General features: G+C 41.5%; 1 protein-coding gene across 2 annotated transcripts in view; it reads left to right on the forward strand.

Moving 5' to 3' along the window:
- DENND1B (DENN domain containing 1B) overlaps positions 1–24494 on the forward strand; it is a 333504-nt gene that overhangs the window by 203514 nt on the left and 105496 nt on the right. For both annotated transcript variants that reach the window (XM_061633956.1, XM_061633957.1), the window contains one exon: positions 16435–16535. In XM_061633956.1, the coding sequence (XP_061489940.1) occupies positions 16435–16535 (101 nt within the window). The remainder of the gene's footprint in view (positions 1–16434; positions 16536–24494) is intronic.

Consider the following 24494-nt stretch of genomic DNA (forward strand, 5'->3'; position numbering starts at 1 on the left):
TGAGGATTAAGTCCAGGGTTGCCGTCCCTCTGGTCGGTTCCATGACCAACTGATCTAGGGAATAGTCATTTAGAATATCTAGAAACTTTGCTTCTTTGTCATGACTGGAACACATATGCAGCCAGTCTATGTCCGGGTAGTTGAAGTCACCCATTACTACCACATTTCCTAGTTTGGATGCTTCCTCAATTTCATATCTCATCTCAAGGTCTCCCTGAGCATTTTGATCAGGGGGACGATAGATCGTTCCCAGTATTAAGTCCCTCCTGGGGCATGGTATCACCACCCACAACGATTTTGTGGAGGAGTCTGCCTCTTTTGGGGTTTCGAGCTTGCTGGATTCAATGCCTTCTTTCACGTATAGAGCGACACCGCCACCAATACGTCCTTCCCTGTCCTTCCGATATAGTTTATATCCAGGGATAACCGTATCCCACTGGTTTTCTCCATTCCACCAGGTCTCGGTTATGCTCACTATATCAATGCTCTTCTCTAAGACCAAGCACTCCAGTTCTCCCATCTTGGTTCAGAGGCTCCTAGCATTAGCGTACAGGCACTTGTAAGCAGTGTCTCTCTTCAAGTGTCTTTGGCACTTGTGGTTAGGCCTGTGGTAATTTTGCTCTTCTGAATTTATATCCTGTGCCTCTGCTCTCACAATGCCTACTTCTAGGCCTACCCCTTTTAAAATTTCATCATTTCTTTGGTTTTTATCCCAGGGGGGAGGTTTATACCGAACCGGACCTTTCTCAGCTCCTGTCGGGTTTCCCCCCTCAGTCAGTTTAAAAGCTGCTCTGCTACCTTTTTAATTTTAAGTGCCAGCAGTCTGGTTCCATTCTGGTTCAAGTGGAGCCCGTCCCTTTTGTACAGGCCCGGCTTGTCCCAAAATATTCCCCAGTGCCTAACAAATCCGAACCCTTCCACCCGACACCATCGTCTCATCCACGCATTGAGACTGCGAAGCTGGGCCTGTCTGGCTGGTCCTGTGCGTGGAACTGGTAGCATTTCAGAGAAAGCCACCTTGGAGGTCCTGGCTTTCAGCATCCTACCTAGCAACCTAAATTTTGCTTCCAGGACCTCACGGCTGCATTTCCCCATGTCGTTGGTGCCAACGTGCACCACGACCACTGACTCCTTCCCAGCACTGTCTACCAAACTATCTAAACGACAGGCGATATCCGCAACCTTCGCACCAGGCAGGCAAAACACCTTGTGGTCTACACGCCCATCACACACCCCACTGTCTATGTTCCTAATGATCGAATCACCCACTACAAGGATCCCTCCACCCCCTGGAGATATATCCTCGGCACGAGAGGATAGCTGCTCATCCCCCAAGGAATGGGTCCCTTCTAAGGGATCGTTTCCCTCTTCCTCAGCTGGATGCTCTCCTTCCCCGAGACCATCGTTCTCCATGATAGCAGGAGAGCTATCATCGTTGGAGTGGGACACAGCTATAACGTCCCTGAAGGCCTCCTCCACACACCTCTCTGCCTCTCTCAGCTTTTCCAGGTCCGCCACCTTGGCCTCAAGGAAATGAAGTCGTTCCCGGAGAGCCAGGAGCTCATTGCACCGAGAGCACACCCACGACTTCTGTCCAACAGGCAGATAGTCGTACATGCTGCAGGCAGTGCAAAACACTGGAAAGCCCCCACACCCCTGCTGGCTTTTTACCTGCATAGTTTTGTTTAAGGTTTATTATGTCAATGGGTTGGAGACTGCGGTTTAGTTGAGGTCAGGGAACAGACGGGCAGAGTGCGGGCCCTGGCCTCCTCTCCCTGCTGCCGAACTCGCTCTGCTGTTTAACTCGCCTTGACGCTTCGTCAGCTGGGGCTCCCTCTAGCTCGTGGAGCAGGCTCCCTCGCTAGGGTGCTCTGACTTTATATGTGTGGCTGGTTCCTCCCAGCTACTGCTGCCAGCCAGTGATGTGTTACTTGAGGCTGATGGCTATCAGCTGGGGCTTAACACTTTAGTATTCTCTCAGGCTTCCTTCCTTCCTGAGTGAGGGGCGGGGCTGTTTAAGCTTTTGGCTGCTTTTAATCTAATCAAGGGGCTGCGCCTTCCAGGCAAGTCTTTTGTGTTTGTTGTTTTCCCACCTAGAACAGCCTGACCTTTCTTTAACCTAGGGAAACAGAGCTTGTGGTTGTGTTTCAGGAAGGCTGAAGCTGCCCTTTTTAGCAAGGACTGAGCTGACTCTCTCCCTGTATGTGTCGGTGGAGTTTGAACTATATCAACTGTCTTAATAATGTTGCTTCCTCCATCCTAGAACAAGATCAGCACAGCACATGTCTTGTTTCAGTTCTTTGGGCTGATTGCAGTTGTTGCCACCACTCACCATATGCTCAGAGGCACATGTTACCAAATTCTTCCAAGATACAGGAAGTGGATTGGACTGTGAAAGACCAACCCAAATTGTGTTTGCTTTTTGACACTTCGTAGGGCAGTACAGTATCTCAGAGAGGAGGTCAGGTCTCATTCTCCCCTGGTGCATTTACTATAGCTGTCCAATTTCCCTACTTTTTAAAGTTTGATAGAAATATCTGTTGCCTATAGGTACATTCTTAAACCACAAGGTTTTTTGCCTATTAGTGAATATTTTTTATTAATGACTTGGATGAGGAGGTACATGGAATGCTTACAAAATTTGCAGATGATACAAAATTGAGAGGGATAGCTAATATGCTAGAGAGCAGAAAGAAAGTTCAATGTGAACTTGATTGACTGGAGCATTGATCTGAAAACAACAAAATGAAATTTAACTGGGATAAGTGCAAAGTACTACATCTAAGAAAATGAAACCAAGTGGATCTTGGAATTATTGATCACAAGCTGAATATGACCCAACAGGACAATGTGGCTGCAAAAAAGGCAAATGCTATTTTAGGCTGCATTGTATAATTTCCAAATTGTGAGAAGTATTAGTTCCCCTCTATTTGACACTGGCTAGGCTTCATCCTGTGTCTAGCATACCGCACTTTAAGAAGGATGCAGACAAACTGGAACAGGTTCAGAGGAGGGCATTGGTGATGATCAGGGGACTGGAAACAAAGCCTTATGAGGAGAAACTGAAAGAACTGAGCATGTTTAGCCTTGAGGGGAGATATGATAGCACTCCAAGTCCCTGAAAGGTTGTCACACAGAGGAGGGCCAGGATCTCTTCGTGATGGTTTCAGAGTGCAGGTTACGGAATAATGGGCTCAAGTGACAGAAAGCCAAATTTCGGCTGAACATCAGGAAAAACTTTCTAATTTGTTAGAGAAGTATGACAATGGGACCAATTACTTAGGGAGGTGGTAGTCTCTCCAACACTGGAGGCATTGAAGAGGAAGCTGGACAGCCACCTGTCAGATATGCTTGACGTTGCATTCTTACATTGAGCAGGGGGTTGGATTCTATGGCCATTCTATGGCCAAGTAGGTCACTTCCAACTCTACTATTTTATGTTTCTATGAATTAAACCATTCCTGTGGTCCCTTCATTAATGAGCCATGAATTAGAAAGAGTTATTTTTAATCATTCTTGTAAACCTCATAAATCAGTCAAAGGTGTTTTGACAGCTTCAAGAATTGGGCAGAGACAATTGCTTTCCTATAACTAACTTTATGAAAGTTTCCTGAATTAAGCAAAGGTGTGATATTTTGCAAATCAAGTAGATGGATTTCCTTGAATACCGAAAAAGTGCAATCAATTTTCAGCAACGCAATAGTCTGTCAGATACAAAGTATTTGTACACAAAGTGTGCTTGCAGATGATTTTACCATAGGAAAATTTATCTAAGACCCCAGTTATATTGCAAGATGTGAAAGCATCTATCCTCCTCCTGGTTAGCATTCCCCCTCCTGTCCCTGTGTGACAAGAGTTTAGAAGCCTTTGCTTGTATCTAGTCATAATTTGTCATGTTGTCCAGGCCAAGTAACTGTGGTTTGCATGTCTAAGGTCAGGCTCAGACATCATGTTAAACTGTTGTTTTGCAAGTCTTGAAAAAGGTTGGCTTCCTCCCAGACTCAAGCACTTCCCTCTAGGGATGAAGGAGAAATTTAATTCAGTTTGCATTTAAACCCCATCTATTAAATTTGTACTTTCCAAAACAATATGAGAACCCAAATACAGCCATCTTTTGAAATTAGCAAGTATCTGAATTTTCCAATGCAGTTCTCTAATCAATGTTCACAAAAATGAATATATTAGGGAAAAGAACAAAAAAAAAATTAGGAAAAATTGCATGTAAAATTTGTACATTAGTCAAAACTGCTGACAAAAATGTGTTCATTAGGATAAATTTCCACTAAAATGTTGAAAAAGTTTCATGAGGATTTTTTTTAAAAAAATCACAAATCGCTACTGCAATGTGCAGAACTGAATTTAAAAAGAGAAACTGAGAGAACTGAAATAGACACACTGTTCCCTCCCCCTCCCTGTTTTCCTCCTTTGCAGCCAAGAGGGCCACCCATCTGTCAATCACCTGACATAGTGCTCAAGCTCTGATTGTCAGGACTTCAAACCACAGCACTGGGCTGTTTGAAAGCTCTTTTGCAACAACCCCACACATATATTTAAATCTCTAGTTTTCAGAGGTCCAAAGGGTCGCACAGGGCTGTTTGCAAAAGGGCTTTCAAACAACTCAGCACTACACTTTGTCTGTGTGTGCCTGTTCTTAGCATGGGAAGTGGTGTGCACAGCCAATGCAGAATCATTCTCTGCGCCCCATCACTAACATCACCCCAGTTGAAGTGACATCCGCTGATTGGTAGGTGTGTGGGTGTGTTTTTAATGGCCTCATAAGCCCAATTTAAATCTTGGCTGGTCAAGACTGGCCCATGGGCTGGAGATTTTTATGGTTTGTTTTATTTTTAATTTGATTTTATTTATTATGGCTTCTTCTTGCATCAACAGCAGTTGATTGGGGATTGAATACTGTTCAGTTCAGCTGTGCACACCAGTTCCTTGCTACGTTGGTTGTGTGGACCTGTTCCCAGGAGGAAACTGGGGTGCACAGCCAACACAGAATCATACTCTCTCCCCATCAGCTGACATTACTCCTCCATAGGAGTTGATTGGCAGGTGACTATGCTTTTTTTTAAAAAGGGGGGCCTCACAGGCTCAGTTTAATTCCCTGTCTGGTCAACATTAGTCCATGGGCCAGAGTTTTATGATTTATTGCGCAAAGTACTTGAGCATAGGAATGTATATTGATTGAAACTGCCTAGTGATAGAGACATGTTTTTGCATGATATGCAAGTTAGCTCTTTTAAGACTACTTACTTGGATTATATGAATTTGAAGAGAACTACCAAAGTAGTCTTAGAAAATATGGTTCCTAGAAGCATTCAAGCCAGAGTAGCAATGTGTTGGCAAGAGCCATCATACTAGAGGCAATAGTATGTGGTAGTCACATTAAGAATTAAAACTTTATTCATTAGGCTCCCTTTTTAATCAATAAATTTGCTAGAGCTGTCTTTTCATATATCACATGCCTAATGAGTGTACAACTAATTAATATATAATCTTGCAGTAAATGTTAATTGGTATTAGAACCTGTATTTCTCGGGTATTTTGAAATCAGGACTATTTCCCTCAAACATTCTCATACGTATCCCCATCCTAAAGTATTATTATGTTATTTGCATTCATGGTATTATGTCAAATCAAATTTTGTGAAATTCTGTTCCTTCTCATCTGCACCTCCAACCTAAAATCTCATGGGAGGATTAGATATCAGAACAGGCCCTACATTGTTTGTGTTGCTGCTATTATACTTGCCTGGCTTCAACACCATCAGCCCATCAGCTTGGCTTCTTACATATTATCTTTCCGTGCATCTCTGCCAGAGGTGAGAATTTCACTCCTCCTCAGGTGTCCCTTTAGGGTTGCAATTCTACTTGGTGAAACTGTCTTGGTGGTAACCCACTGTGAGTACAACATCAAACCACACATATCTCTAGCATTAGATTGCAGTATAATGTCTTGTCAGGTAACAGTGGAATCAGACAAAAACGTTCCTAGTCAAAACCTGACAGCATTGCAGAATAAACTAAACAATGACATCAAATGCTTTAGACAACTGTAATAATATCAACAGTGGCAGCCCTTGTGCTTTGTGATGAGATTGGTTCCCTAAGGCCTCTTTTTCTCAGTACCATTTATCTGTCTGATATCTAGCAAGCCATTGTTTCCAGGCATGCTTGTTTTTAGTGGGTTTTTTTTTAACCACATTGTAGATTTCAACTCAGTTCCAGAAATTTAACAAATGGGATTTTTTGAACAATTGTTTTTTCCATGAAAATTGTCTATTTTAGACTTGGCTGACCCCATCAGTGTGTCCATTCCTAGTTCTTTTAAGAACAAGGTTTTGTCCACAAATGGAAACTTAAATATTCTAAATGGGAGGTGGAGATGGTGTGCAGGATATATTATATTGAGCAAATCTGATAACTTTGAGATGAAATTTATTTTGTATGGTGGACCTCAGGATCTCATGTCTAAAACAGTTGTGGAAATATTACAAATTATTCAGAGCAGTGTAAAATTTTTATCCAGATAGTTAAAAGTGTGTTTGAATCCTAAACATTTGGCATTCTCTAAACAAAAGTAGTACTTGGAGTCAAATTTCTGAAAACATGCATCTGACCTTAAGATCTTTGGAGGCCCTGCTCCAGGTACCCTCACTGAATGAAATGAGGTGGGCAACCACCAGGAAGAGGACCTTTTTAGTTATGATACCCCTGTTCTAGAACAGAATTTCCAGGGAGGCTTGCCAGAAATGGCTGGACCTTCTTGAAAATATCCTTACAGCATAAGAAATTGATTATTCTATTATTTCTGTTCCACACAAGAAGACAATATTCATATTTATATATTGTTCTTGTTATATACTTTTGTAAAAAACTTTTCATGACTTCAGCAATATTCTGTTATATTGATATATTTTTGTTTTATTTTATTCTATAATAAATACTTTCAGGATTTATACTGCTACATCCACCTTAATTTTCTACTTCTACCTTTGAATATATTAAGGTTCTATTTTACTTGTTTTGTTTATAGGCTTGCCAGGTGCCATTTTGTGTTTTTTTCTCAGCACACAGTTTCTCAGATGAACACCTTTCTGTTCATCCAGGCCTTTTCAATAACTAAAGTAGTCTAGGCCACTTTTTAAAAAATCTATTTTTAATTTGGGGGGAGCAGCAATTTCTGTTTAGTTCTGTTTATGTGGGTTTCTCCCCTTCTTTAATAGTTTGTTTTACTTTGTATTTCATTTGTTTTTTACTTATTGTTATGCTTCCAAAGAATTTGTACGTTGTGGAGTGGCATTAAAATGTCAGAAATAAATAAATGCCGTACATAAAATAAATATTTAAGATTCCACAAGAACAAGGTTCTTGTTTTTGTTGCAACAGATGAGCAGAGCAGTCTAAACTCTATCCAGGAGCCTGACTATTGCTGGCCTGAGCCTGGCAGAGGAAAAACAAGCCTTTCAAATAGAGTGACTTCCACTAGGTTGCTAGGTCATGTGACTGATCTGAATGAAGTTTGGAATAGGGGTAAGTCTCCCCCTGCTCCATCCTACCACTCCCTTGGAACACCCCATTTTTTGGGACTTACCCTGGCCTTGGCCTAGCTGAGCCCTGGCTGAGCCGGGATGAGAGACTTAACCCAGTGTAGCCCTGGCTGAACCCAGTCACATAGGAGATCTGCCTAGTCCAATGACAGCTGATCCTGGTGGATCTTGGGTTTGAATTGCTGCCTGACACAGCTACCCCTCTGGACAATAAAAAAAAAAAAGAAATTAATATAGATGTTTTTAAAAATAGTTAAGGTCAGCCTACAATACAATATTCCTTTAAATATAATCTACCAATAACCCATTAAAACAAATTATCTCAATGTACAATTCTGTACATATAGATCTAATACTGTCCTGGCTCCCACTAACAGATTCAGACTCAGGAATCTCAGCTCGATTATTGCCAGTGGCTTTAGTCCACAGGTTAACATAGGATTGGCACATAGATCAGATTACAGCAGACACAGGGTTGAGATCAATACAAGGCACTATTTGGCATGGCTACACAAGGCGTTGTTGCAACACCTGACAAGCCCCCTGGGTCCCCCTAATAAAGGAAGGGGTGGGCACATATTTGCACAATACTTTTCTCTTGGCTCAGGACTGGGCAAACAAGTGGGCACTTCTACAGGTAGGTTAGTTAAGGGGTTCAGTCTGTTTATTTATTTATTAAATTTATATCCCATCCTTCCCCGCAACATGGTACATCCGTGGTGACGGAGGCAGAGATGACTCAGCCAGATCATCCCCCGGCTCCATCTTCAGCTCTCTCTCTGGGGATGGGTTAGTAACAAGAGACTGGCCTGGCAGCAAAAAGGCCGCTGGAGATGGTGCAGTGAGCTGGACCAGCAGTTCATCCCCTTCATTTCCATCAGCCAACATCTCGGTGGTGGAGCTGTCTGCAGGCATATCATTGGGCCCATCTCTGACTTCCTCATCCATCATTCCCAGACCACTGAGCCCCTCTCGTGGATCCCAGAACACCTCCTCAGACGAGTCCTGCCAATAGTTCTCCATGGGGCTCATGACAGATACCAGCACTGAGATCCTTTGATTCAAACTGTGCATTCCAAAAATTGATTTAAAAATTCCAGTTATCTTAGTAACTTTCAATCAGTCTCATTCTATTTCCCATTTACTGGCTGCTTCAGCCTTGCTGTTCCTACTACTAGGTTGACCATTTCTCTTTGAGCTATGTAGTCTGTGTAGTTAAGAGAAATTCAATTGGTTTTAGTGTTGATATGCTTCTAATAATAGCCACTATGTAATTCCAGTAATCCTTAATACTGTCATAATTCCACCACATATGCATGTCATTTGTGTTGGGTGCACCACCAACACTTTCCTGAGAAGTTCTTATTATATTTGCTTAATCCCTGGATAAGATGTTGTTTTTATCAAACTTAGTAATAGTTCTCCCTTACATTCACTAATATAGAGCAATGTCGTTCATTCTGTAATGCTTTCTTCCACTTATATATATCCTCATTAAAGTTCTATCTAACCTTAAGTCTCTGACATCTTTCCCCGTTCCAATGCGTTTGATACCAATACATTATGTATGTTTGACAGAAGACCCTTAGTTGATTTGAGATCTATTAACAGTTTCACAAAATCACTCAGTCCTCCTATTAACACTTAACTATCATACAAGATATCCTACAGAATGTCTAATTTGAAAGTATTAAAAAAGCAAGAGTTATTTTAAATCTAGCATTTTGTACAGTGATGTGTCAATTAGATTATTCTGCTATATTTATAAATCATTACAATAGTAGCCAACTGAACCATGAACCAATATTAGTCTCCTGAACTGTTGTAACTTGTTGCCTTACTAAAATCTTAGGCAAAAGCCATAATTTGTTTTTGGAAAAAAAGGTCTAATGGTTTGTTATTCACCCTATGCTTAGGTGAATATCACCTCATGCTATCCAGAAGACTGGATGGTTTTAAAAGAGTATTGGACAAATACATGGAGCATAAAGCTATCAATGTTCTAAAAGAGTAACATTGGTTGCCAGTTTGTATCCAGTCCCCATATTGCTTATGCTTGTGTATAAAGCCCTATACACCTCATATCCCTACAGACCCTCTCAGGTGTTAAGATCAGCAGAGGGGGCCTTCCTAGTCATTCCACCACCTACAGAGGTTCCAGAACATGGCATTCCCTGTGGCAGCCCCTAAGTTGTGGAATTTCCTCCCCACAAAGGTGTACCTGGCACCTTGGCTGTACAATTTTCAGCAAATGCTAAAGATACACCTCTTTGCCCTGGCTTTTGGTAGTTGAGATGTATGTTTTTAAAACCCACCCTTTTCTTATGAATGTAATTTGTTTTAATTGTTTTAATACTGAATTTTAGACTGCTGTAACCCTCCCTGGGACCTGCTGGTGAAGGGCAGGCAATAATAATAATAATAATAATAATAATAATCTTCTGGATACCAGTTGCTGGAAACCACAGGAAAGGAGAGTGTTCTTGGTGCTCAGGTTCTGCTTGCAGGCTTCACATAGGCATCAGGTTGGCTAAAGTGAAGACAGGATGCTGGACTAGATGGGCCATTGGCCAGTAGGCTCTTCTTATGTTCTTATGAGTCAGGCTAAGGGGCTGTTTAGTGGATGCAGCTAGGGAGGGGGAGATAACCACTTAGTGGCAGTGGGGAGAAGTAGGGCAGAAATAATTTGACAGCTTACTTGCATCTCTTCCCTCTCACGGTGCAGACTATAGAGTGTGTCATCACAGCTCTTCTGTTTCTAATTCTGAGATGTAGTTCTTCTTGAATCTAGTTTCTACCAGTTCAGACTGAAGATTAGAGAACATGTGATTGAATGTTTCTCTATTAAAAAAAAAGCTTCTTACAAAAAAAACCTAGCAGTTCAGAGATAGGGGTTCTGGGCTAGTTGTTTTCCTGACATGATTGTTTTCTGTATGGAGTTGGGGGGGTTGTGTGTGTAAAGGAGCACTTAATTATGTGAGTCCCATCTACAGTCTAGAATGGGACTGATTCAAGTTTATCACCACAGAAAGGACCAAATTTGAGTTACATGAAGGTTCTATAAGCAAGCGCCTTATAACCCAGCAGTCCCCACCCCCAAGACACATTAGGAAAGGGTAACTGAAAAACTGTAAATGTATAAATGCTGTATTCAGTAGAAGTATCCTTGTTTTATAAATAATTTGTAATAGCGTACCATCTGCTCAATGTAACTTGTATTCCCCCTCTACACACTGTTCCTCTTGCCAGCCCTATCTGTCTCCCTTTGAAGCTCCTGAATATTCTCTCTCTACCTTCCAGTTATCTGAGGCTAGAAGAAGGAAAATAAGTCCCATGCACACAGCTTTATACGGTACCATCGTAAGTGAAACAGGTCTGCACAATAGAGAATGGACAATAGGCATCTCTCTCTCTTGCTCTCCCCTTATTTTAAAGAGTCAGTTGTCTCAAGTCAATTTTCACTCACCACAAGTAACCAAGAATTTACAAATCTGATTTATTCTATTTATCACATGTGATACTTGATATGTGATAGCTACCACAATCTTTTTCACATGAACCCTATCCATATATTTAAAAACTTGTTTTACCTTCCTTTCTTTACCCCACAAAACAGTTTACAATATTGTAAAGTGTCAATAGAATAGTTTAAGCAAAATTTACCAAAAAGCTAACAGCATATCATTGACTAACCATATCATAGAGGATGCTCTTTATTGGCAGTCCACTTGTTTGCAACCATTTTATTTAGTGTAGGGGTAGCCAACATGGTGGTGCCCTCAGTATATTGTTAGACTAAAACTTTTCATAGTATTAACTATTAACCATGCTGGCTGGGCCTGATGGCAACAGCAACATCTGGAGAACACCACATTGGCTCCCACTGATCTACTTGTCTGAATCATAATTTGTAATATGTAAGTACATGATGGAAAGCCCTTGTAGGCAAAACTCCATTGCTGAAACTTTTTATCCTTTTTCTTTGACATGTGTGTTGGAATCCGTGACACCCTTAGTGCATTCAGACTCACTGTAGACAAGAGATGAGGGACCTGTGAACCTCCAGATGCCGTTGGACTACAGAGTCCATCATACCTTGACCATTACCTATGTTGGCTGAGGCCGATGGGAGCATCAACCTCTAGAGGGCTACAGGTTCCCCATCCGTCCTGTAGATGATAGAATCTAATATATAAGCCCCTTGGGCCTGAGATCTAAAATGCAGTCACCCAATACAGGGACCTGTATATGTAAATGAACTTCTGTTTTTGGAACTACCGTAGTGATGATGCAACAGGCTATTGCATGTGTAACAAGGAGGCTAGCATCCAATAAAAGGTTAATGCATGCACTTTACCAATTCAGGTCCTTTTGTGGCATCCTCATTTTAGCTAGCTGTGCGCAAAGGACTAGGTGTGCCTGCTTATGCCCTGTGAAGATTTTAATATTTAAATTCCCAGTTTGTCTGTATGTAAAAATTACCTGGGAAAAACATTTCTTGATGATGACAGAGCATCCTAAGTATTACAGAAATTATTTAGGAAAGTAATTAGAAATGTACCTAGTGGAACAAACACTAAGGAGGAAGGCGGGCTATTCATTTGCTTAAACGTTAAATTATCTCTAGCAAGAAAACAGTAATTAAAATGGCAGTTATCTTAAGTAACACAGGGGGAGAAACACAACTCTGTAAAATTACATCTGTTTGGCATAGAGGCTGGAAACATTTAATCAGAAATGGGCTCCTTTAACTGTGGAATTATGACATCTTTGGCTGCCTATAGTATAGCTGTCAAGCTTGGGCAGTTTGGTGGTCAATAGTGACATTCTATGTGTCAGTGAACAGAGTCTCTTGATACTGTAACCTGCAGTTCACACATAACTGAAGCTCCAACTGTCGAACATTCAAGTCCCTTGGTATTACGGCATCTTCCAGCCTCCCCTGACTGGCTCATGTTTCATTCTTTGGCAATTTGCCCTAATGATATCCCTCAGGAGCTTTCAGACCCTCTTCTTTTCCATATTTAATCCTGTTAGATTAATCCGAGTGAAGAGCAAACACTACTGCACAGAACTGTTGTCTCTTGTTTTTCTGCTGCTTATGTTTTTTTAAAGCATTTTCTTTCTCCACTGTTTTTTTATGATGGAAATTTATAGCTCAGATGGTAGAATGATTCTGAAATGCAAGCATGGCTCTCTGAGATACCTGAGCTTTGCTCAATCTATTCATATCTTTCTTTAAATGAAAGCATCTTAAAGCAGGAGATATGAACAGCTGTCAGAGGCATTCAAGCTCCTCTGACCACTCCCAGGCTATTCAGTCCAGGTGGCTCGTGCTCCACCCCTTCTCTGGGAACCATAGGAGAGTTGAGCCTTCAATTTTAGCCATTTCCCTTTCTTATGATCTCCCTTTCTTGGGTCTAGATGGCTCTGCTTCTTTTGCTTTTATTTGACTGGACTACTGTGTCCCACCCACATCCCTCAGCTATCCTCAGATATACTGTTCTTTATTTTTGGAAGGCTAATTTAAGCCCCATTCTCGTGTTAACAGTGTAGGAGGTGCCACAGTGTGACTCGTTCATGCTGCTATTGCCAGAATATTAGTAGCCCCGGAAGGAATCTACAGAATGGTTCCTTCTCTCACCAGTGGAACTATTCCTTCCATGTAGTCTGTTACTTCACTAACAAAAAAAGGAGCTGTTACTGTGATGTTGTCAGGCTGTGCCCTATGACATGCTTGTTCTAATAGAGTCCCCCTTAGGCAGAATGTTCAATCCTAAATAAACTGAAAACTGAAAAACGCACACACACATAAGATTACATGTTTTACTGCCATCTTACAGTGCAGTTTCTAAGTTATCTTCAGTATATCACGAGTTTAGTAGTTTTCCATTATAACAGCAGGAAATGTAGATTGGTAGAGTCATAAAAATAAGGAAGCAATGCAGTGAGTTATATTCTGCCTTTTGTGTGCATGCTATATTGCTGGAAAGGAAGATCTTGTTCATATAAAATCCTCTGTCTCTCTTTACAATGGAAAGGGCTTGTCCAAAGAAGCAAATTTATGTTAATCTCACTCATATTTCAAATGGTGCTGCAATATAAGTAGGCCTAACTCTTAAGGAACACTGGATACTATGTGCAAGAAGTATTCCTTGTACCCTCTGTGAATTGTAAAACAGACTAGCCTCTTGAGACAATTGTTAATAGAGATTAACACGTCATTACAGAAAAGCAGGATGCTAGCTTTCCTCAAACAAGATGCTGTTTAGATACTTATTCGGCAAGTTGTTTTGTGAGTGGTGCCAGCATTGTTCTCTCGTCTTGCCATTTTAATTTCTTGTTCTGCCTCATGTTGCTATAGCATAGCATATTAGGATTACTGACCCTTGGTACACTAAATTCTATTTTGTTCTCTGGTGCCATGCTGTCATTCTCCATTATATTGAGTTAGACCATTGCTCTACCTAGCCCAGTGTTGTCAGCACTGGGATCTCCTCTCCACAGTTTCTGACAGAGGTCTCTCTCAGACCTACCTTGAGATGCTGGGGGTTGAACTGGGAACCGCTTGTATACAAAGCATGCCTAGCAAGTCTTGGTATGGGAAAATGGGAAAACTGCTTTTTGATCAAAATTATCACACACCAACGTCTGAAACTACCTATGGTTGCTTCCACAATTTAAACTACAATGTTTTGTAAAGGAACAGACATTTCCTTTACCATGTGACCTCTGCGTGTGCCAGATCGGAATGTAAGAAGGCAGCAATTTTCTATTCTGACCTTTATTGGTCACAATCAGCACCGTTTCCCTTCCACTGCAGTTTGGTTTCTGCCAAATGCTACATTACTCGTCTCACTGTCCGCTATTTACCATACGTTACATAGCTAGTTACATGGCTTATGTAACTTTCAATGTAAATGAAATGTAAAAACTGTGTAAAAAAAGGTCATTAATTATGTATCGTTTGTGGACTTAAAAAACCCCAGTAGCAACTATATGAGGAAATACCGATCGTATTTGCTTGACTGATTTCTATTCCTAACCATAGATAAACACACAAACTGCAGCAATTTCTGCTTCCTTTTCCATTTTCCATCCCTGCTGACTGAATCCTTGCTGGAAAAGTGTACATGAAAAGAAATCCCACTGTATAGAAGATTCTATATTGGAGTCCATAGGAGCTTCCCCCCACCCAAGCCTAAATGTAGCAGACAACTGTTTTGGTGGGGGTAGCATCTGGGGAGGGAAAGGTTAAAACTTCCTCCCTAGGCAATAAGACACCCCCCATAAAAAAAACTGTTCCCCACATCAGAATTAGTCTCTCATTCTCAGGGCTGTGGAGTCGGTACGCCAAACCTTCGACTCCGACTCCGACTCCTCTATTTTTCTACTGTCCGACTCTGACTCCACCCAAAATTGCTTCCAACTCCACAGCCCTGGAAAGTGCTGTAAATGTCTTTTTAAATTGGAAGCTCTTGTAGGAGCATTTTTATCGCTGCCTGAATATGCGCTGATCTTGGCATCACAGCATTTGTCTTCATTTGGGTCCTGTGTCATACACTGACACACAAAATGTTTTCCATCTTGAGTTATGGTGAAATGCTCAACAACAGCTGACTTCATGGGAAGCTTCTTTGACATTTTGAATTTATATTTTTAAAAATTTGGCAATCAAAATTTATTTTGAAGTCGGAGTCGGTACATTTCTACCGACTCAGACTCCGACTCCACCCAAAATTGCTTCCGACTCCACGACTCCGACTCCGACTCCACAGCCCTGCTCATTCTAATCACCTACCACCTGTCACCTACCAGAACTGGCCTTGGGGGAAAAAACATTTTTGTTGGCTCCAGTAAAGACTAGTTATAACCCAGGATGGGGGGAGTTAGAGTGAAAGACAAGATTTGTGTGTGCATGTTTAAGAGTGAATTATTATGTGTAATATGACAATGTAGGGTGGACTGTCCACTACCAGCTCTAGCCATGCCTGCTTTCACCATGTCCACTTTACATTTGGCCATACTCACTGGTGGCATGTGGTTCCCAAAAAGTTAGCCATGACTGAATGCCGCTAATAGTTGTTTTGTGCTCGCTGATATGAAGTAGGGAGAATATATCTAGGTTTTTTTTACTATTTTGTATTACCAAAACCAGTTACCAATACATTTGTACATACCAGGTGAGTTTTTCAGTGAGCTTTTTTCTGTTTAGTCTATTACAGATATTACCTTTAATTTTCCTATAATAGTCTATGGTCTTTTTATTTAGCTGTTCCATGATGACAGGCTGTGTTCCTGTAAGATTAAATCTGGTACATTTGTGCACATCAGAGATTTTCTTTTGGAGGGGGGATATTTAAAAAAACACAAGCTGATTCTGCACAGATAAATCTGGGTGATGATAACATGAAAACAAGAAAACGATTTAAAAACAAAACATCCTCTGCTGTACCTGAGTATCGGAGGTGTTGAAAATACAACATTCTGTTCTTGTGTATTGGTTCAAACTACAAGGAGAACTGCATAATTAGTTGCCTTTGTCACTTTCTGTGGCTCTGTTGTTTAGGTGGATCCATGTTTAAAGAAAAATAAGTCTCGACTATTTGGGAAAGTCTTGCAAATCTGAATTGGCTGATTCTGAATTGAGGACATAACTATTTCTATTTGCCTTTATGAGAAAGTGACTAATTCTTATGATGTTGCCTTGTTTATATTGTTACATTTATCCAGATGTTTTCGATGCATCGCAGCTATTGTGTTGCAAATTTCTTTTCTTGGTGTTAAAACTGCAAATTTAAATCAACACTGTTTTTGAAAACAATCTTTTTTGCAGCATTTATTTTGTTTTCAATTCTGTGTTTTGTTTTTACTTATAGTTAACTGCTTGTATTCATGGGTCAGCTGCATTGCTATATCCAATGTACTGGCAACACATATACATCCCAGTTCTTCCTCCACACCTGCTGGACTACTGCTGGTAAGATGGAAAAAATATTTTATTATTTTCCTCCATGACTGAAATCCTTTGCATGCTTTCCTGGGAGGCTGCTCCATTGAACACAGTGGGACTTCCTTTTGAGTAAACATGTGTTGGTTTGCACTGGGTGATAATTATGCAAGGTACAATGAATGAATGAATGGTTTAATTTCAGGAGCTTTTTAGGATGATTCACACATTGTAGCCTTAATCCCATCCTAGTGGAATAGGCTCAAATTGAAAAGATTTTGTATTTGTCATAGCTATACACTGCATTTTACAAGTTCCCTACTCCCAAAGTCACATGCTTAAAATTAAACATATTCTTAAGTGCACCATGCAGGATGGCAGAACAATCCAAATCCCTCTTATGCTGGGGTGGGGGTGGATTGTGCAGAGGTGCCCCTTTGCCCAGCACTCCTGGCTAAGGCTGAGTGAGACAAGTGACAGGGTGTTCCAGAGGCAGGAGGGGCAGAGACTGAGCCAGCCAGGATCCATTGGATTCTGATCCGGTCTCACTGCTGTCGCATGATGGCATTGGGCTGAGCTGGGCCTAATTGCTACACCACATCCAGGTTCATACATCAATCTTTCTGCCCTCACCTTCGACCCTGGCCAGTGGTCTTGCCATTCTGTAAATCCCTGGTGGTGGTGGTGGTGGTGAGAGGGGAGAGGTTTGGATTGCAGCCTAAGTCATAAAATATGGTGTACATTTGTTTCACCAACACTTATTCTAGAGCTGTTGCTATTAGATTATACTTATAGTGCTGAGACTCAGTTCAAAGTTGTACATACGCATGGGTTTTCTTTTCTGAAAGAAAATGCTCCACACACACTTGGAGACTCTCCACTGTGTACTCAGAATGTTCCTCTGCTCTGTGAAGATAATGAGATTGTACAAATACATAAGAGCCATTGGATTTTATCATTACCAGTGTAGTAGTTGAATAGAGGTTTGTTTGAGGTTTTGCTCACCATGTTTTATATGCTACATGCTATATTTTAGAGCTTGTTAGTATACCCAGATGTGCAATTTTATTACATATATTTGTTGTAAAACTGTTGATTATATTTAAATTTGAATTTTTTATTGATTTTATTGGTATTATGAATATTTTATGTAAGCCACTGAGATGTTATTAAATAAATAAAACCTCTTGTGTTTAATTATGATGTTACCCTCATTAACTTTCAGTAAATGAGTAAAAGATAGGCTCACATGACAGGTACATTCAAGAATCTGTGTTCAGGTAAACAGTATTGTCATCTGGATTTAGAATATTTTAGGTGGTCACTTGGGTGACCCATTAAACAAGAAGGCTATGTTTTGAGTCTTTTAAAGTTCATATTCAGTAACTACTTTAAAACTAATATAGTTGCTGAGCTGAATACCCCCAGGAATGAAATGCATAATTTCATTTATTTCATGTTGTATAAAATATACAGAGAAAGTTCAGGATTTTCTTTAAAGGAAGATTGGATTGTTTTCTACAGTTAAAGCACCATCCACCCATGGGTGGTCTGCTTCCCTTTTATATATAAAATAAAATTTGGCCATTGATGTAGCTTAATTTTTATATAAAAAGAGTTAAGAGGTCACTATAATGTCTCGCATTACTAACTTTTTGGAGGGATATCACTGTAGGAGAGCTTGTTACATTGCATGGTAAATCATATGTTTTTCAGAGGCTTTCTTAAGACTAACAGGATTAGACAATTCCACTCACAGCTGCACGATGACTTCTGAGATTTCCCCCTTTCTGCCACAGAACATAGACAAGTATATTTTCATGAGAAAACTGTCATTATTCTCCAGTTAATACTATCCTCTCTATAAAATATTAATTTTTAAGGAATGATGCTCAGCCTAAACACATATTTCAGTAATAATATGCATATAAATGATTAATAAAAGAGAATGTATACATAACACACCTCTTAATTGTAATGATTACTTTCTTGCTTCTATTACAGTATCAGACATTTATTTATTTATTTATTTCATTAAACTTATAGACCGCCCCATAGCCGAAGCTCTCTGGGCAGTTCACAAGAACAAGAACATTAGAAATACATAAGCATATACAATATAAAAACACAATTTAAAAGTACAAAATATTAAAAATTAAAACACTTCCAATAACTGCAACATGATTAAAATAATTAAAATAATTAAAATGCCTGGGCAAAGAGGAAAGTTTTAACCTGGCGCCGAAAAGATAGTAACGTTGGCGCCAGGCGTATCTCCTCTGGGAGGGTGTTCCACAATTCGGGGGCCACCACTGAAAAAGCCCTTTTTTGTGTTGCCGCCTTCCGAGCTTCCCTATGAGTAAGCACTTGGAGGTCTTCGATGTTGAGCGTAGTGTATGGGCAGTTTCATATCAGGGGAGGCGTTCCAACAGGTATTGTGGTCCTGTGCCGTGTAAGGCTTTGTAGGTTAAAACCAGCACTTTGAACCGGGCCCGGAATGCAAGTGGGCCAGAATCGGTGTTATATGGTCGGACCGTCTGGTCCCTGTTAACAATCTGGCTGCTGCATTCTGCACAAGCTGCAGTTTCCGAACCGTCTTCAAAGGCAGCCCCACGTAGAGTGCATTGCAGTAATCTAATTTCGAGGTTACCAGCGCATGAACTACTGAAGCGAGGTTCTCTCTGTCCAGATAGGGACGTAGCTGGGCCACCAGCCGAAGTTGGTAAAAAGCACCCCGTGCCACCGAGGCTATCTGAGCCTCCAGCGACAGGGATGGATCTAAAAGAACTCCCAAGCTACGAATCTGAGCATTCAGGGGGAGTGCAACCCCATCCAGAACAGGTCGAACATCCACCATCTGGTCAGGAGAACCACCCACCAGCAGCATCTCAGTGTTGTCTGGATTAAGCCTCAGTTTGTTAGCTCTCATCCAGTCCATTGTCGCAGCTAGACATCGATTCAGCACGTCGACAGCCTCACCTGAAAAAGATGAAAAGGAGAAATAGAGTTGCGTGTCATCAGCATACTGATGGCAACACACTCCAAAACTCCTGATGACCGCACCCAGTGGCTTCATGTAGATATTAAAAAGCATAGGGGACAGAACTGACCCCTGTGGAACCCCATATTGGAGGTCCCAGGGTGCCGAGCAATGTTCCCCAAGCACTACCCTCTGGAGACGGCCCGCCAAGTAGAAGCGGAACCACCGCCACGCGGTTCCGCCCACTCCCAAATCAGTGAGTCGTCCCAGAAGGATACCATGGTCGATGGTATCAAAAGCCGCTGAGAGATCAAGGAGAATCAGCAGGGTCACACTCCCCCTGTCTGTCTCCCGACAAAGGTCATCGTACAGGGCGACCAAGGCTGTCTCCGTGCCAAAACCGGGCCTAAAGCCCGACTGAAATGGATCCAGATAATCGGTTTCATCCAAGAGTGTCTGGAGCTGGTTGGCAACCACTCGTTCCAGGACCTTGCCCAGGAATGGGACATTAGCTACCGGCCTATAGTTGTTAAAATTTTCCGGATCCAGGGACGGTTTCTTCAGGAGTGGTCTTACTGTCGCCTCTTTCAAGAGGCCAGGGACCACTCCCTCCTGCAAAGAAGCGTTAATCACCGCCCTGGCCCAGCCGGCTGTTCCAGTCCTGCTAGCTTTTATTAGCCAAGAAGGGCAAGGATCCAACCTAGAAGTGGTCGCATGCACCAGTCCAAGCACCTTGTCAATGTCCTCAAGCTGTACCAACTGAAACTCATCCAAAAAATCAGGACGAGACTGTGCGCTGGACACCTCAATCGATTCAACTGCTATAACATTGGAGTCCAAGTCCTGGCGGATGCACGAGATTTTATCCTGGAAGTGCCTAGCAAAAGCGTGCCTGAGATGACTGCACCATGTCCGTAGGGCCAGAATGTAATAACCCTCGGACAATTTTTTAAAGAGCTCCGCTGGACAGCAGATAGTTAATTTAATAGTGGCAGCAAAATGTTGCTTTTTTGCTGCCCTCACTGCCCCTAAGTACAGCTTAGTATAGGCACTTACCAGTGCATGATTGCATCCGTCAGGAGTCCGCCTCCATCTGCACTCAAGCCATCTCCTATGCTGTTTCATCACTCTCAGCTCCGGAGTATACCATGGAGCTGCATGAGCTCTACACCACAGAGGGCGCACAGGAGCGATCGTGTCAACTGCCCGGGTCATTTCTGCATTCCACAGTTCCACCAGGGCTTCGACAGGAGCACCAGCCCTATCAGCCGGAAAACTCCCCAGAGCCCTTTGAAAATCCTCAGGAATCATTAGTCTCTGGGGGTGGACCATCTTAATGGGTCCCCTACCCTTGAAGAGGGAAAAGGTCGCTGTAAGTCCAAACCTCAACAAGCAGTGGTCTGTCCATGACAAAGGGACTGATGTAAAATCCCCTATTTGCAGATCACCATCTCCCTGTCCAGTGGCGAAAATTAAATCCAGAGTGTGTCCTGCTATGTGTGTTGGGCCAGCAACATGTTGTGACAGCCCCATGGTTGCCATGGAAACCATGAAGTCCTGAGCCGTCCCAGATAAGGTGGCCTCGGCATGGATGTTGACATCTCCCAGTACCAGCAGTCTAGGGGATCTCAGCAGCACATCCGAGACCACCTCTGTCAGCTCAGTTAGGTAGTCCGTTGGGCAGCTGGGTGGGCGGTACACCAACAGAATCCCCAATCTGTCACGTTGACCCAACATCAAATGCAAACGCTCTAGACCAGTAGCCACATGGACAGGGTGCTTGGAGAGGGAGATGGAACTCCTATAGACCACAGCCATCCCCCCTCCCCGACCCTCAGATCTACCCTGATGCTGAACCAAATACCCCGGTGGGCACAGCTGGGAGAGACTAACTCCGCCCTGCTCACCCATCTAGTTAATTTTTTCTGTTAGTGCATTGTACTTATCAGGAATAGAGAGGTGAAGACCTGGGGAAAAAATCAAGGAAAAGAATATTTTTCCATGTTTTTTTCCTGAATTTTCAAAAAATTGGAAAAAATGGGGGAAAAGGGAAAAAGCCTCCCCCATCCCCCCCCCCCAGCTTTCACATATCTGATCAGAAACTAATCACACTAAGCTTTCCCTTGGTATCTAGTTTCATTTGAAGTGCGGAATGATAAATAATTTCATTATAGTATATTTGGCATTTTTCTTAAAATGAAAATTTGCACTTTTAATGCAACATGATAAATTTCTCTAATTTGGACATTTTAAAAAGGTGTATCTTGGGTTAGATCCAGAGTGTCCCTTTGCAAATGGAAAGGGTTTTTCTAGCAAAGACTCTTGCTGAAGGAAGGACAGGAGACAATTTTCATTGATCCTTCCTGCAGCCCCCTCCTCCCCCCCCCCCAGTTTCACAGGGTTCACCAAACTCCACAGCAGCTTTTCAGGGAGCTGAAGTGGAAGGAGAAATTAGTTAAAATCACCTCCCTCAGCTGTAGAATTCTGTGAGTGGAGTTTCACTCATGGGAACTTTGGATCCACCCTTTGTGTCTTATCTATCATGAATAAATATGTTTTTCAGGAATTCAGGAGAATCATTCTGGCCTATATCACCTCTGTGTCAGTGTTCATTATTGTTATTATGACTATTCTGCATGTTAGCAACAGCAGTTGTAGTTATTTTTAAAGCATTACAAAGTGTACTCCTATTTATAACTATAGATTGCCCATTACTATTCCGGTTTACAGATGGGAACTGCCTTGCCTAATGCTATTCAGTTAGAAAACAGTAAAGCTGGGCCTAGATCTAGAACCTAGATTGAATCTAGAACCTAGAACAAAATTCAACACTGATCATTGGTTCACTGTCTATAACATGACCATGGCATATCCCCAGTTCAACAGTGAAATCTCTTTTAAATCAACAAAACTAACCATCATACACAGGAGTTTCTAGACACACTGAAGTGGTGTTGTCCCACCGCAAGTAATCTAGTAACATTCTCTTTAGATACCATGCCTTTGTGTCATATTTACCAAGACGGACTGTGTACTAAGGTGGTATGCAGGTAGAGTTTGCTGCTAGAATTATCTAGATGGTAGAAGAATATTGCTGCAATTTAGCTCATTTTGGCTTTATCTGGTTTAACCAACAGCTATTGCTGGTTCATGATACTGTATCATTGTGTCTCCGGTGAACCTGGTGTTAGGTCATCTGATGCATGTCATGAATGAGGGACATAAATTGGTCCCAGCACACATTCCCTATGTTGCAAGTCATTTCCCTGCTGTATCTCTTCTGTGACCCTTGGATTTTTCTGGCCACATAGATCTGAGCACAAAAGACTATGCTATGACAGACAATCAATACCATCAAAATGGGCACCTGTTTGGGAAAATGCAGGGCAAACTGCATGAGATGGGAAATACCTATAATATAAATATAAACAATATTGGGAAAGCTCCCAACTTTGGTTTTGAATCACTTTGACCATTCTATTTTTGTGCATTGGCTGTTGAAAATCCATATATGCAGAAAAGAGTGAGTTGTATTTTCCCTTAAGGGATAAAGCTTTTCAAGGGATGCTGAAGGACTTCTGCAGGATACATAACCAATAGAGGAGAGCAACTATTGTGGGTATTCTGTGAATCATTTTTGGGGAACCATTCTAGCACCAGCTGCATTTGCATCACACAGTAAGCTGGTGAACATGATATTAGCATTATCAGCTCTCAGACAGAAAATGGATGCCATTTAATGGACCTGACATACTCTGGAGAGAATGCTTGTCCCATATCCTGGACTGGCAGGTTATTGGACTTGAAAATGCTGGAATTCTGTAGCTTACTATGTTTAATTTTATGTTTTGAGGAAGACTCTGAATATAAGTAAACTGAGCTTTCAGTACATTGCAGAAGCTATACCAAATATTCATGTATGAAAATGGGGAGTTTGTAAATCACAACTTCATCCTAATCCAATTTATTTATCTTATTTAATAGACATCAGCTCACATTCTTTTATTTCTTTCTGTTAATCCCATCTGGGTGTCTTTTACCTTTGCCTTTTAACAAAATATATCAGAGCAAACCTTTTCCTCCCCTTTACATAAACATGTATAGAGATGAAAGGCAACAATCATCTATGTATATGTACTAATTTGATGGTTTTTATCTCTTCTTCAAGATTTATATGGTCCCTGTGGCCTTTGTTGTTTCAGTGCAATCCATTACATTATTTACAATGTCCTGTCTCCCAGGCAAAATATTGCCCAAATGAGGAAGCAGGGTTACTACCCATGTGACAGTCCTGTCTTAATATTGTGCTCCCATGCAGTGCTATTCATGCTTATCATGGATACCAATGAAACTTGTAATTTGTTTAGTACTTTACTTGCATGAGGTATTTCACAGTCTTTACAATTCTCCTCACAATTGGCCTGTACCTACAAATGGAGAATTGAGAGATGGTAGCCACTTTCAGAAAACAATAAAGGGAGTACAGATACATGGAGGTGTGGTGACTTGGACAACTTTTGCTGTTCCCCTTCTGCCTTCCACACATTGATCTGAACCAGGGCACAGTGCCTAAATACAAACAAATTGTGTGGTCCTCTCTTTGTGCAATTACTCCTTGATACATTTATAAATTGGTAGTCACTGTGCAAAGGAACATGAAGTAGGCAGAGGCAGGATTAACATATGCCAGTCTGACCTCCCCATTTCTTTGGGATAATACTTGCTAAGTCCATGACAGTGGTAGAGCTCACACTGAAGTCTCCCAGATTATACAGCCACAAGAGTGGCTGTATACTATAGGCAGCATGGATTTTTCACATTCTGCAGTATTAAATTGAAAATACCCCCCATGCCATCCTGATTCTTCCCATAAGCTCATTTTAAAAACCCTTACAAAACATGTAGTCCTGAACTCAGAAACGCTTGCTTAACAACCCTCTAAATTTTCATGGTGATACACATAACACTCAGAGAATTAAGAGTTCAAAGTATAAAAAGAGAGAGAAAAA

This window comes from Rhineura floridana, chromosome 6 (assembly GCF_030035675.1).
Source record: "Rhineura floridana isolate rRhiFlo1 chromosome 6, rRhiFlo1.hap2, whole genome shotgun sequence".
In the NCBI taxonomy this organism is placed as follows: Eukaryota; Metazoa; Chordata; class Lepidosauria; order Squamata; family Rhineuridae; genus Rhineura; species Rhineura floridana.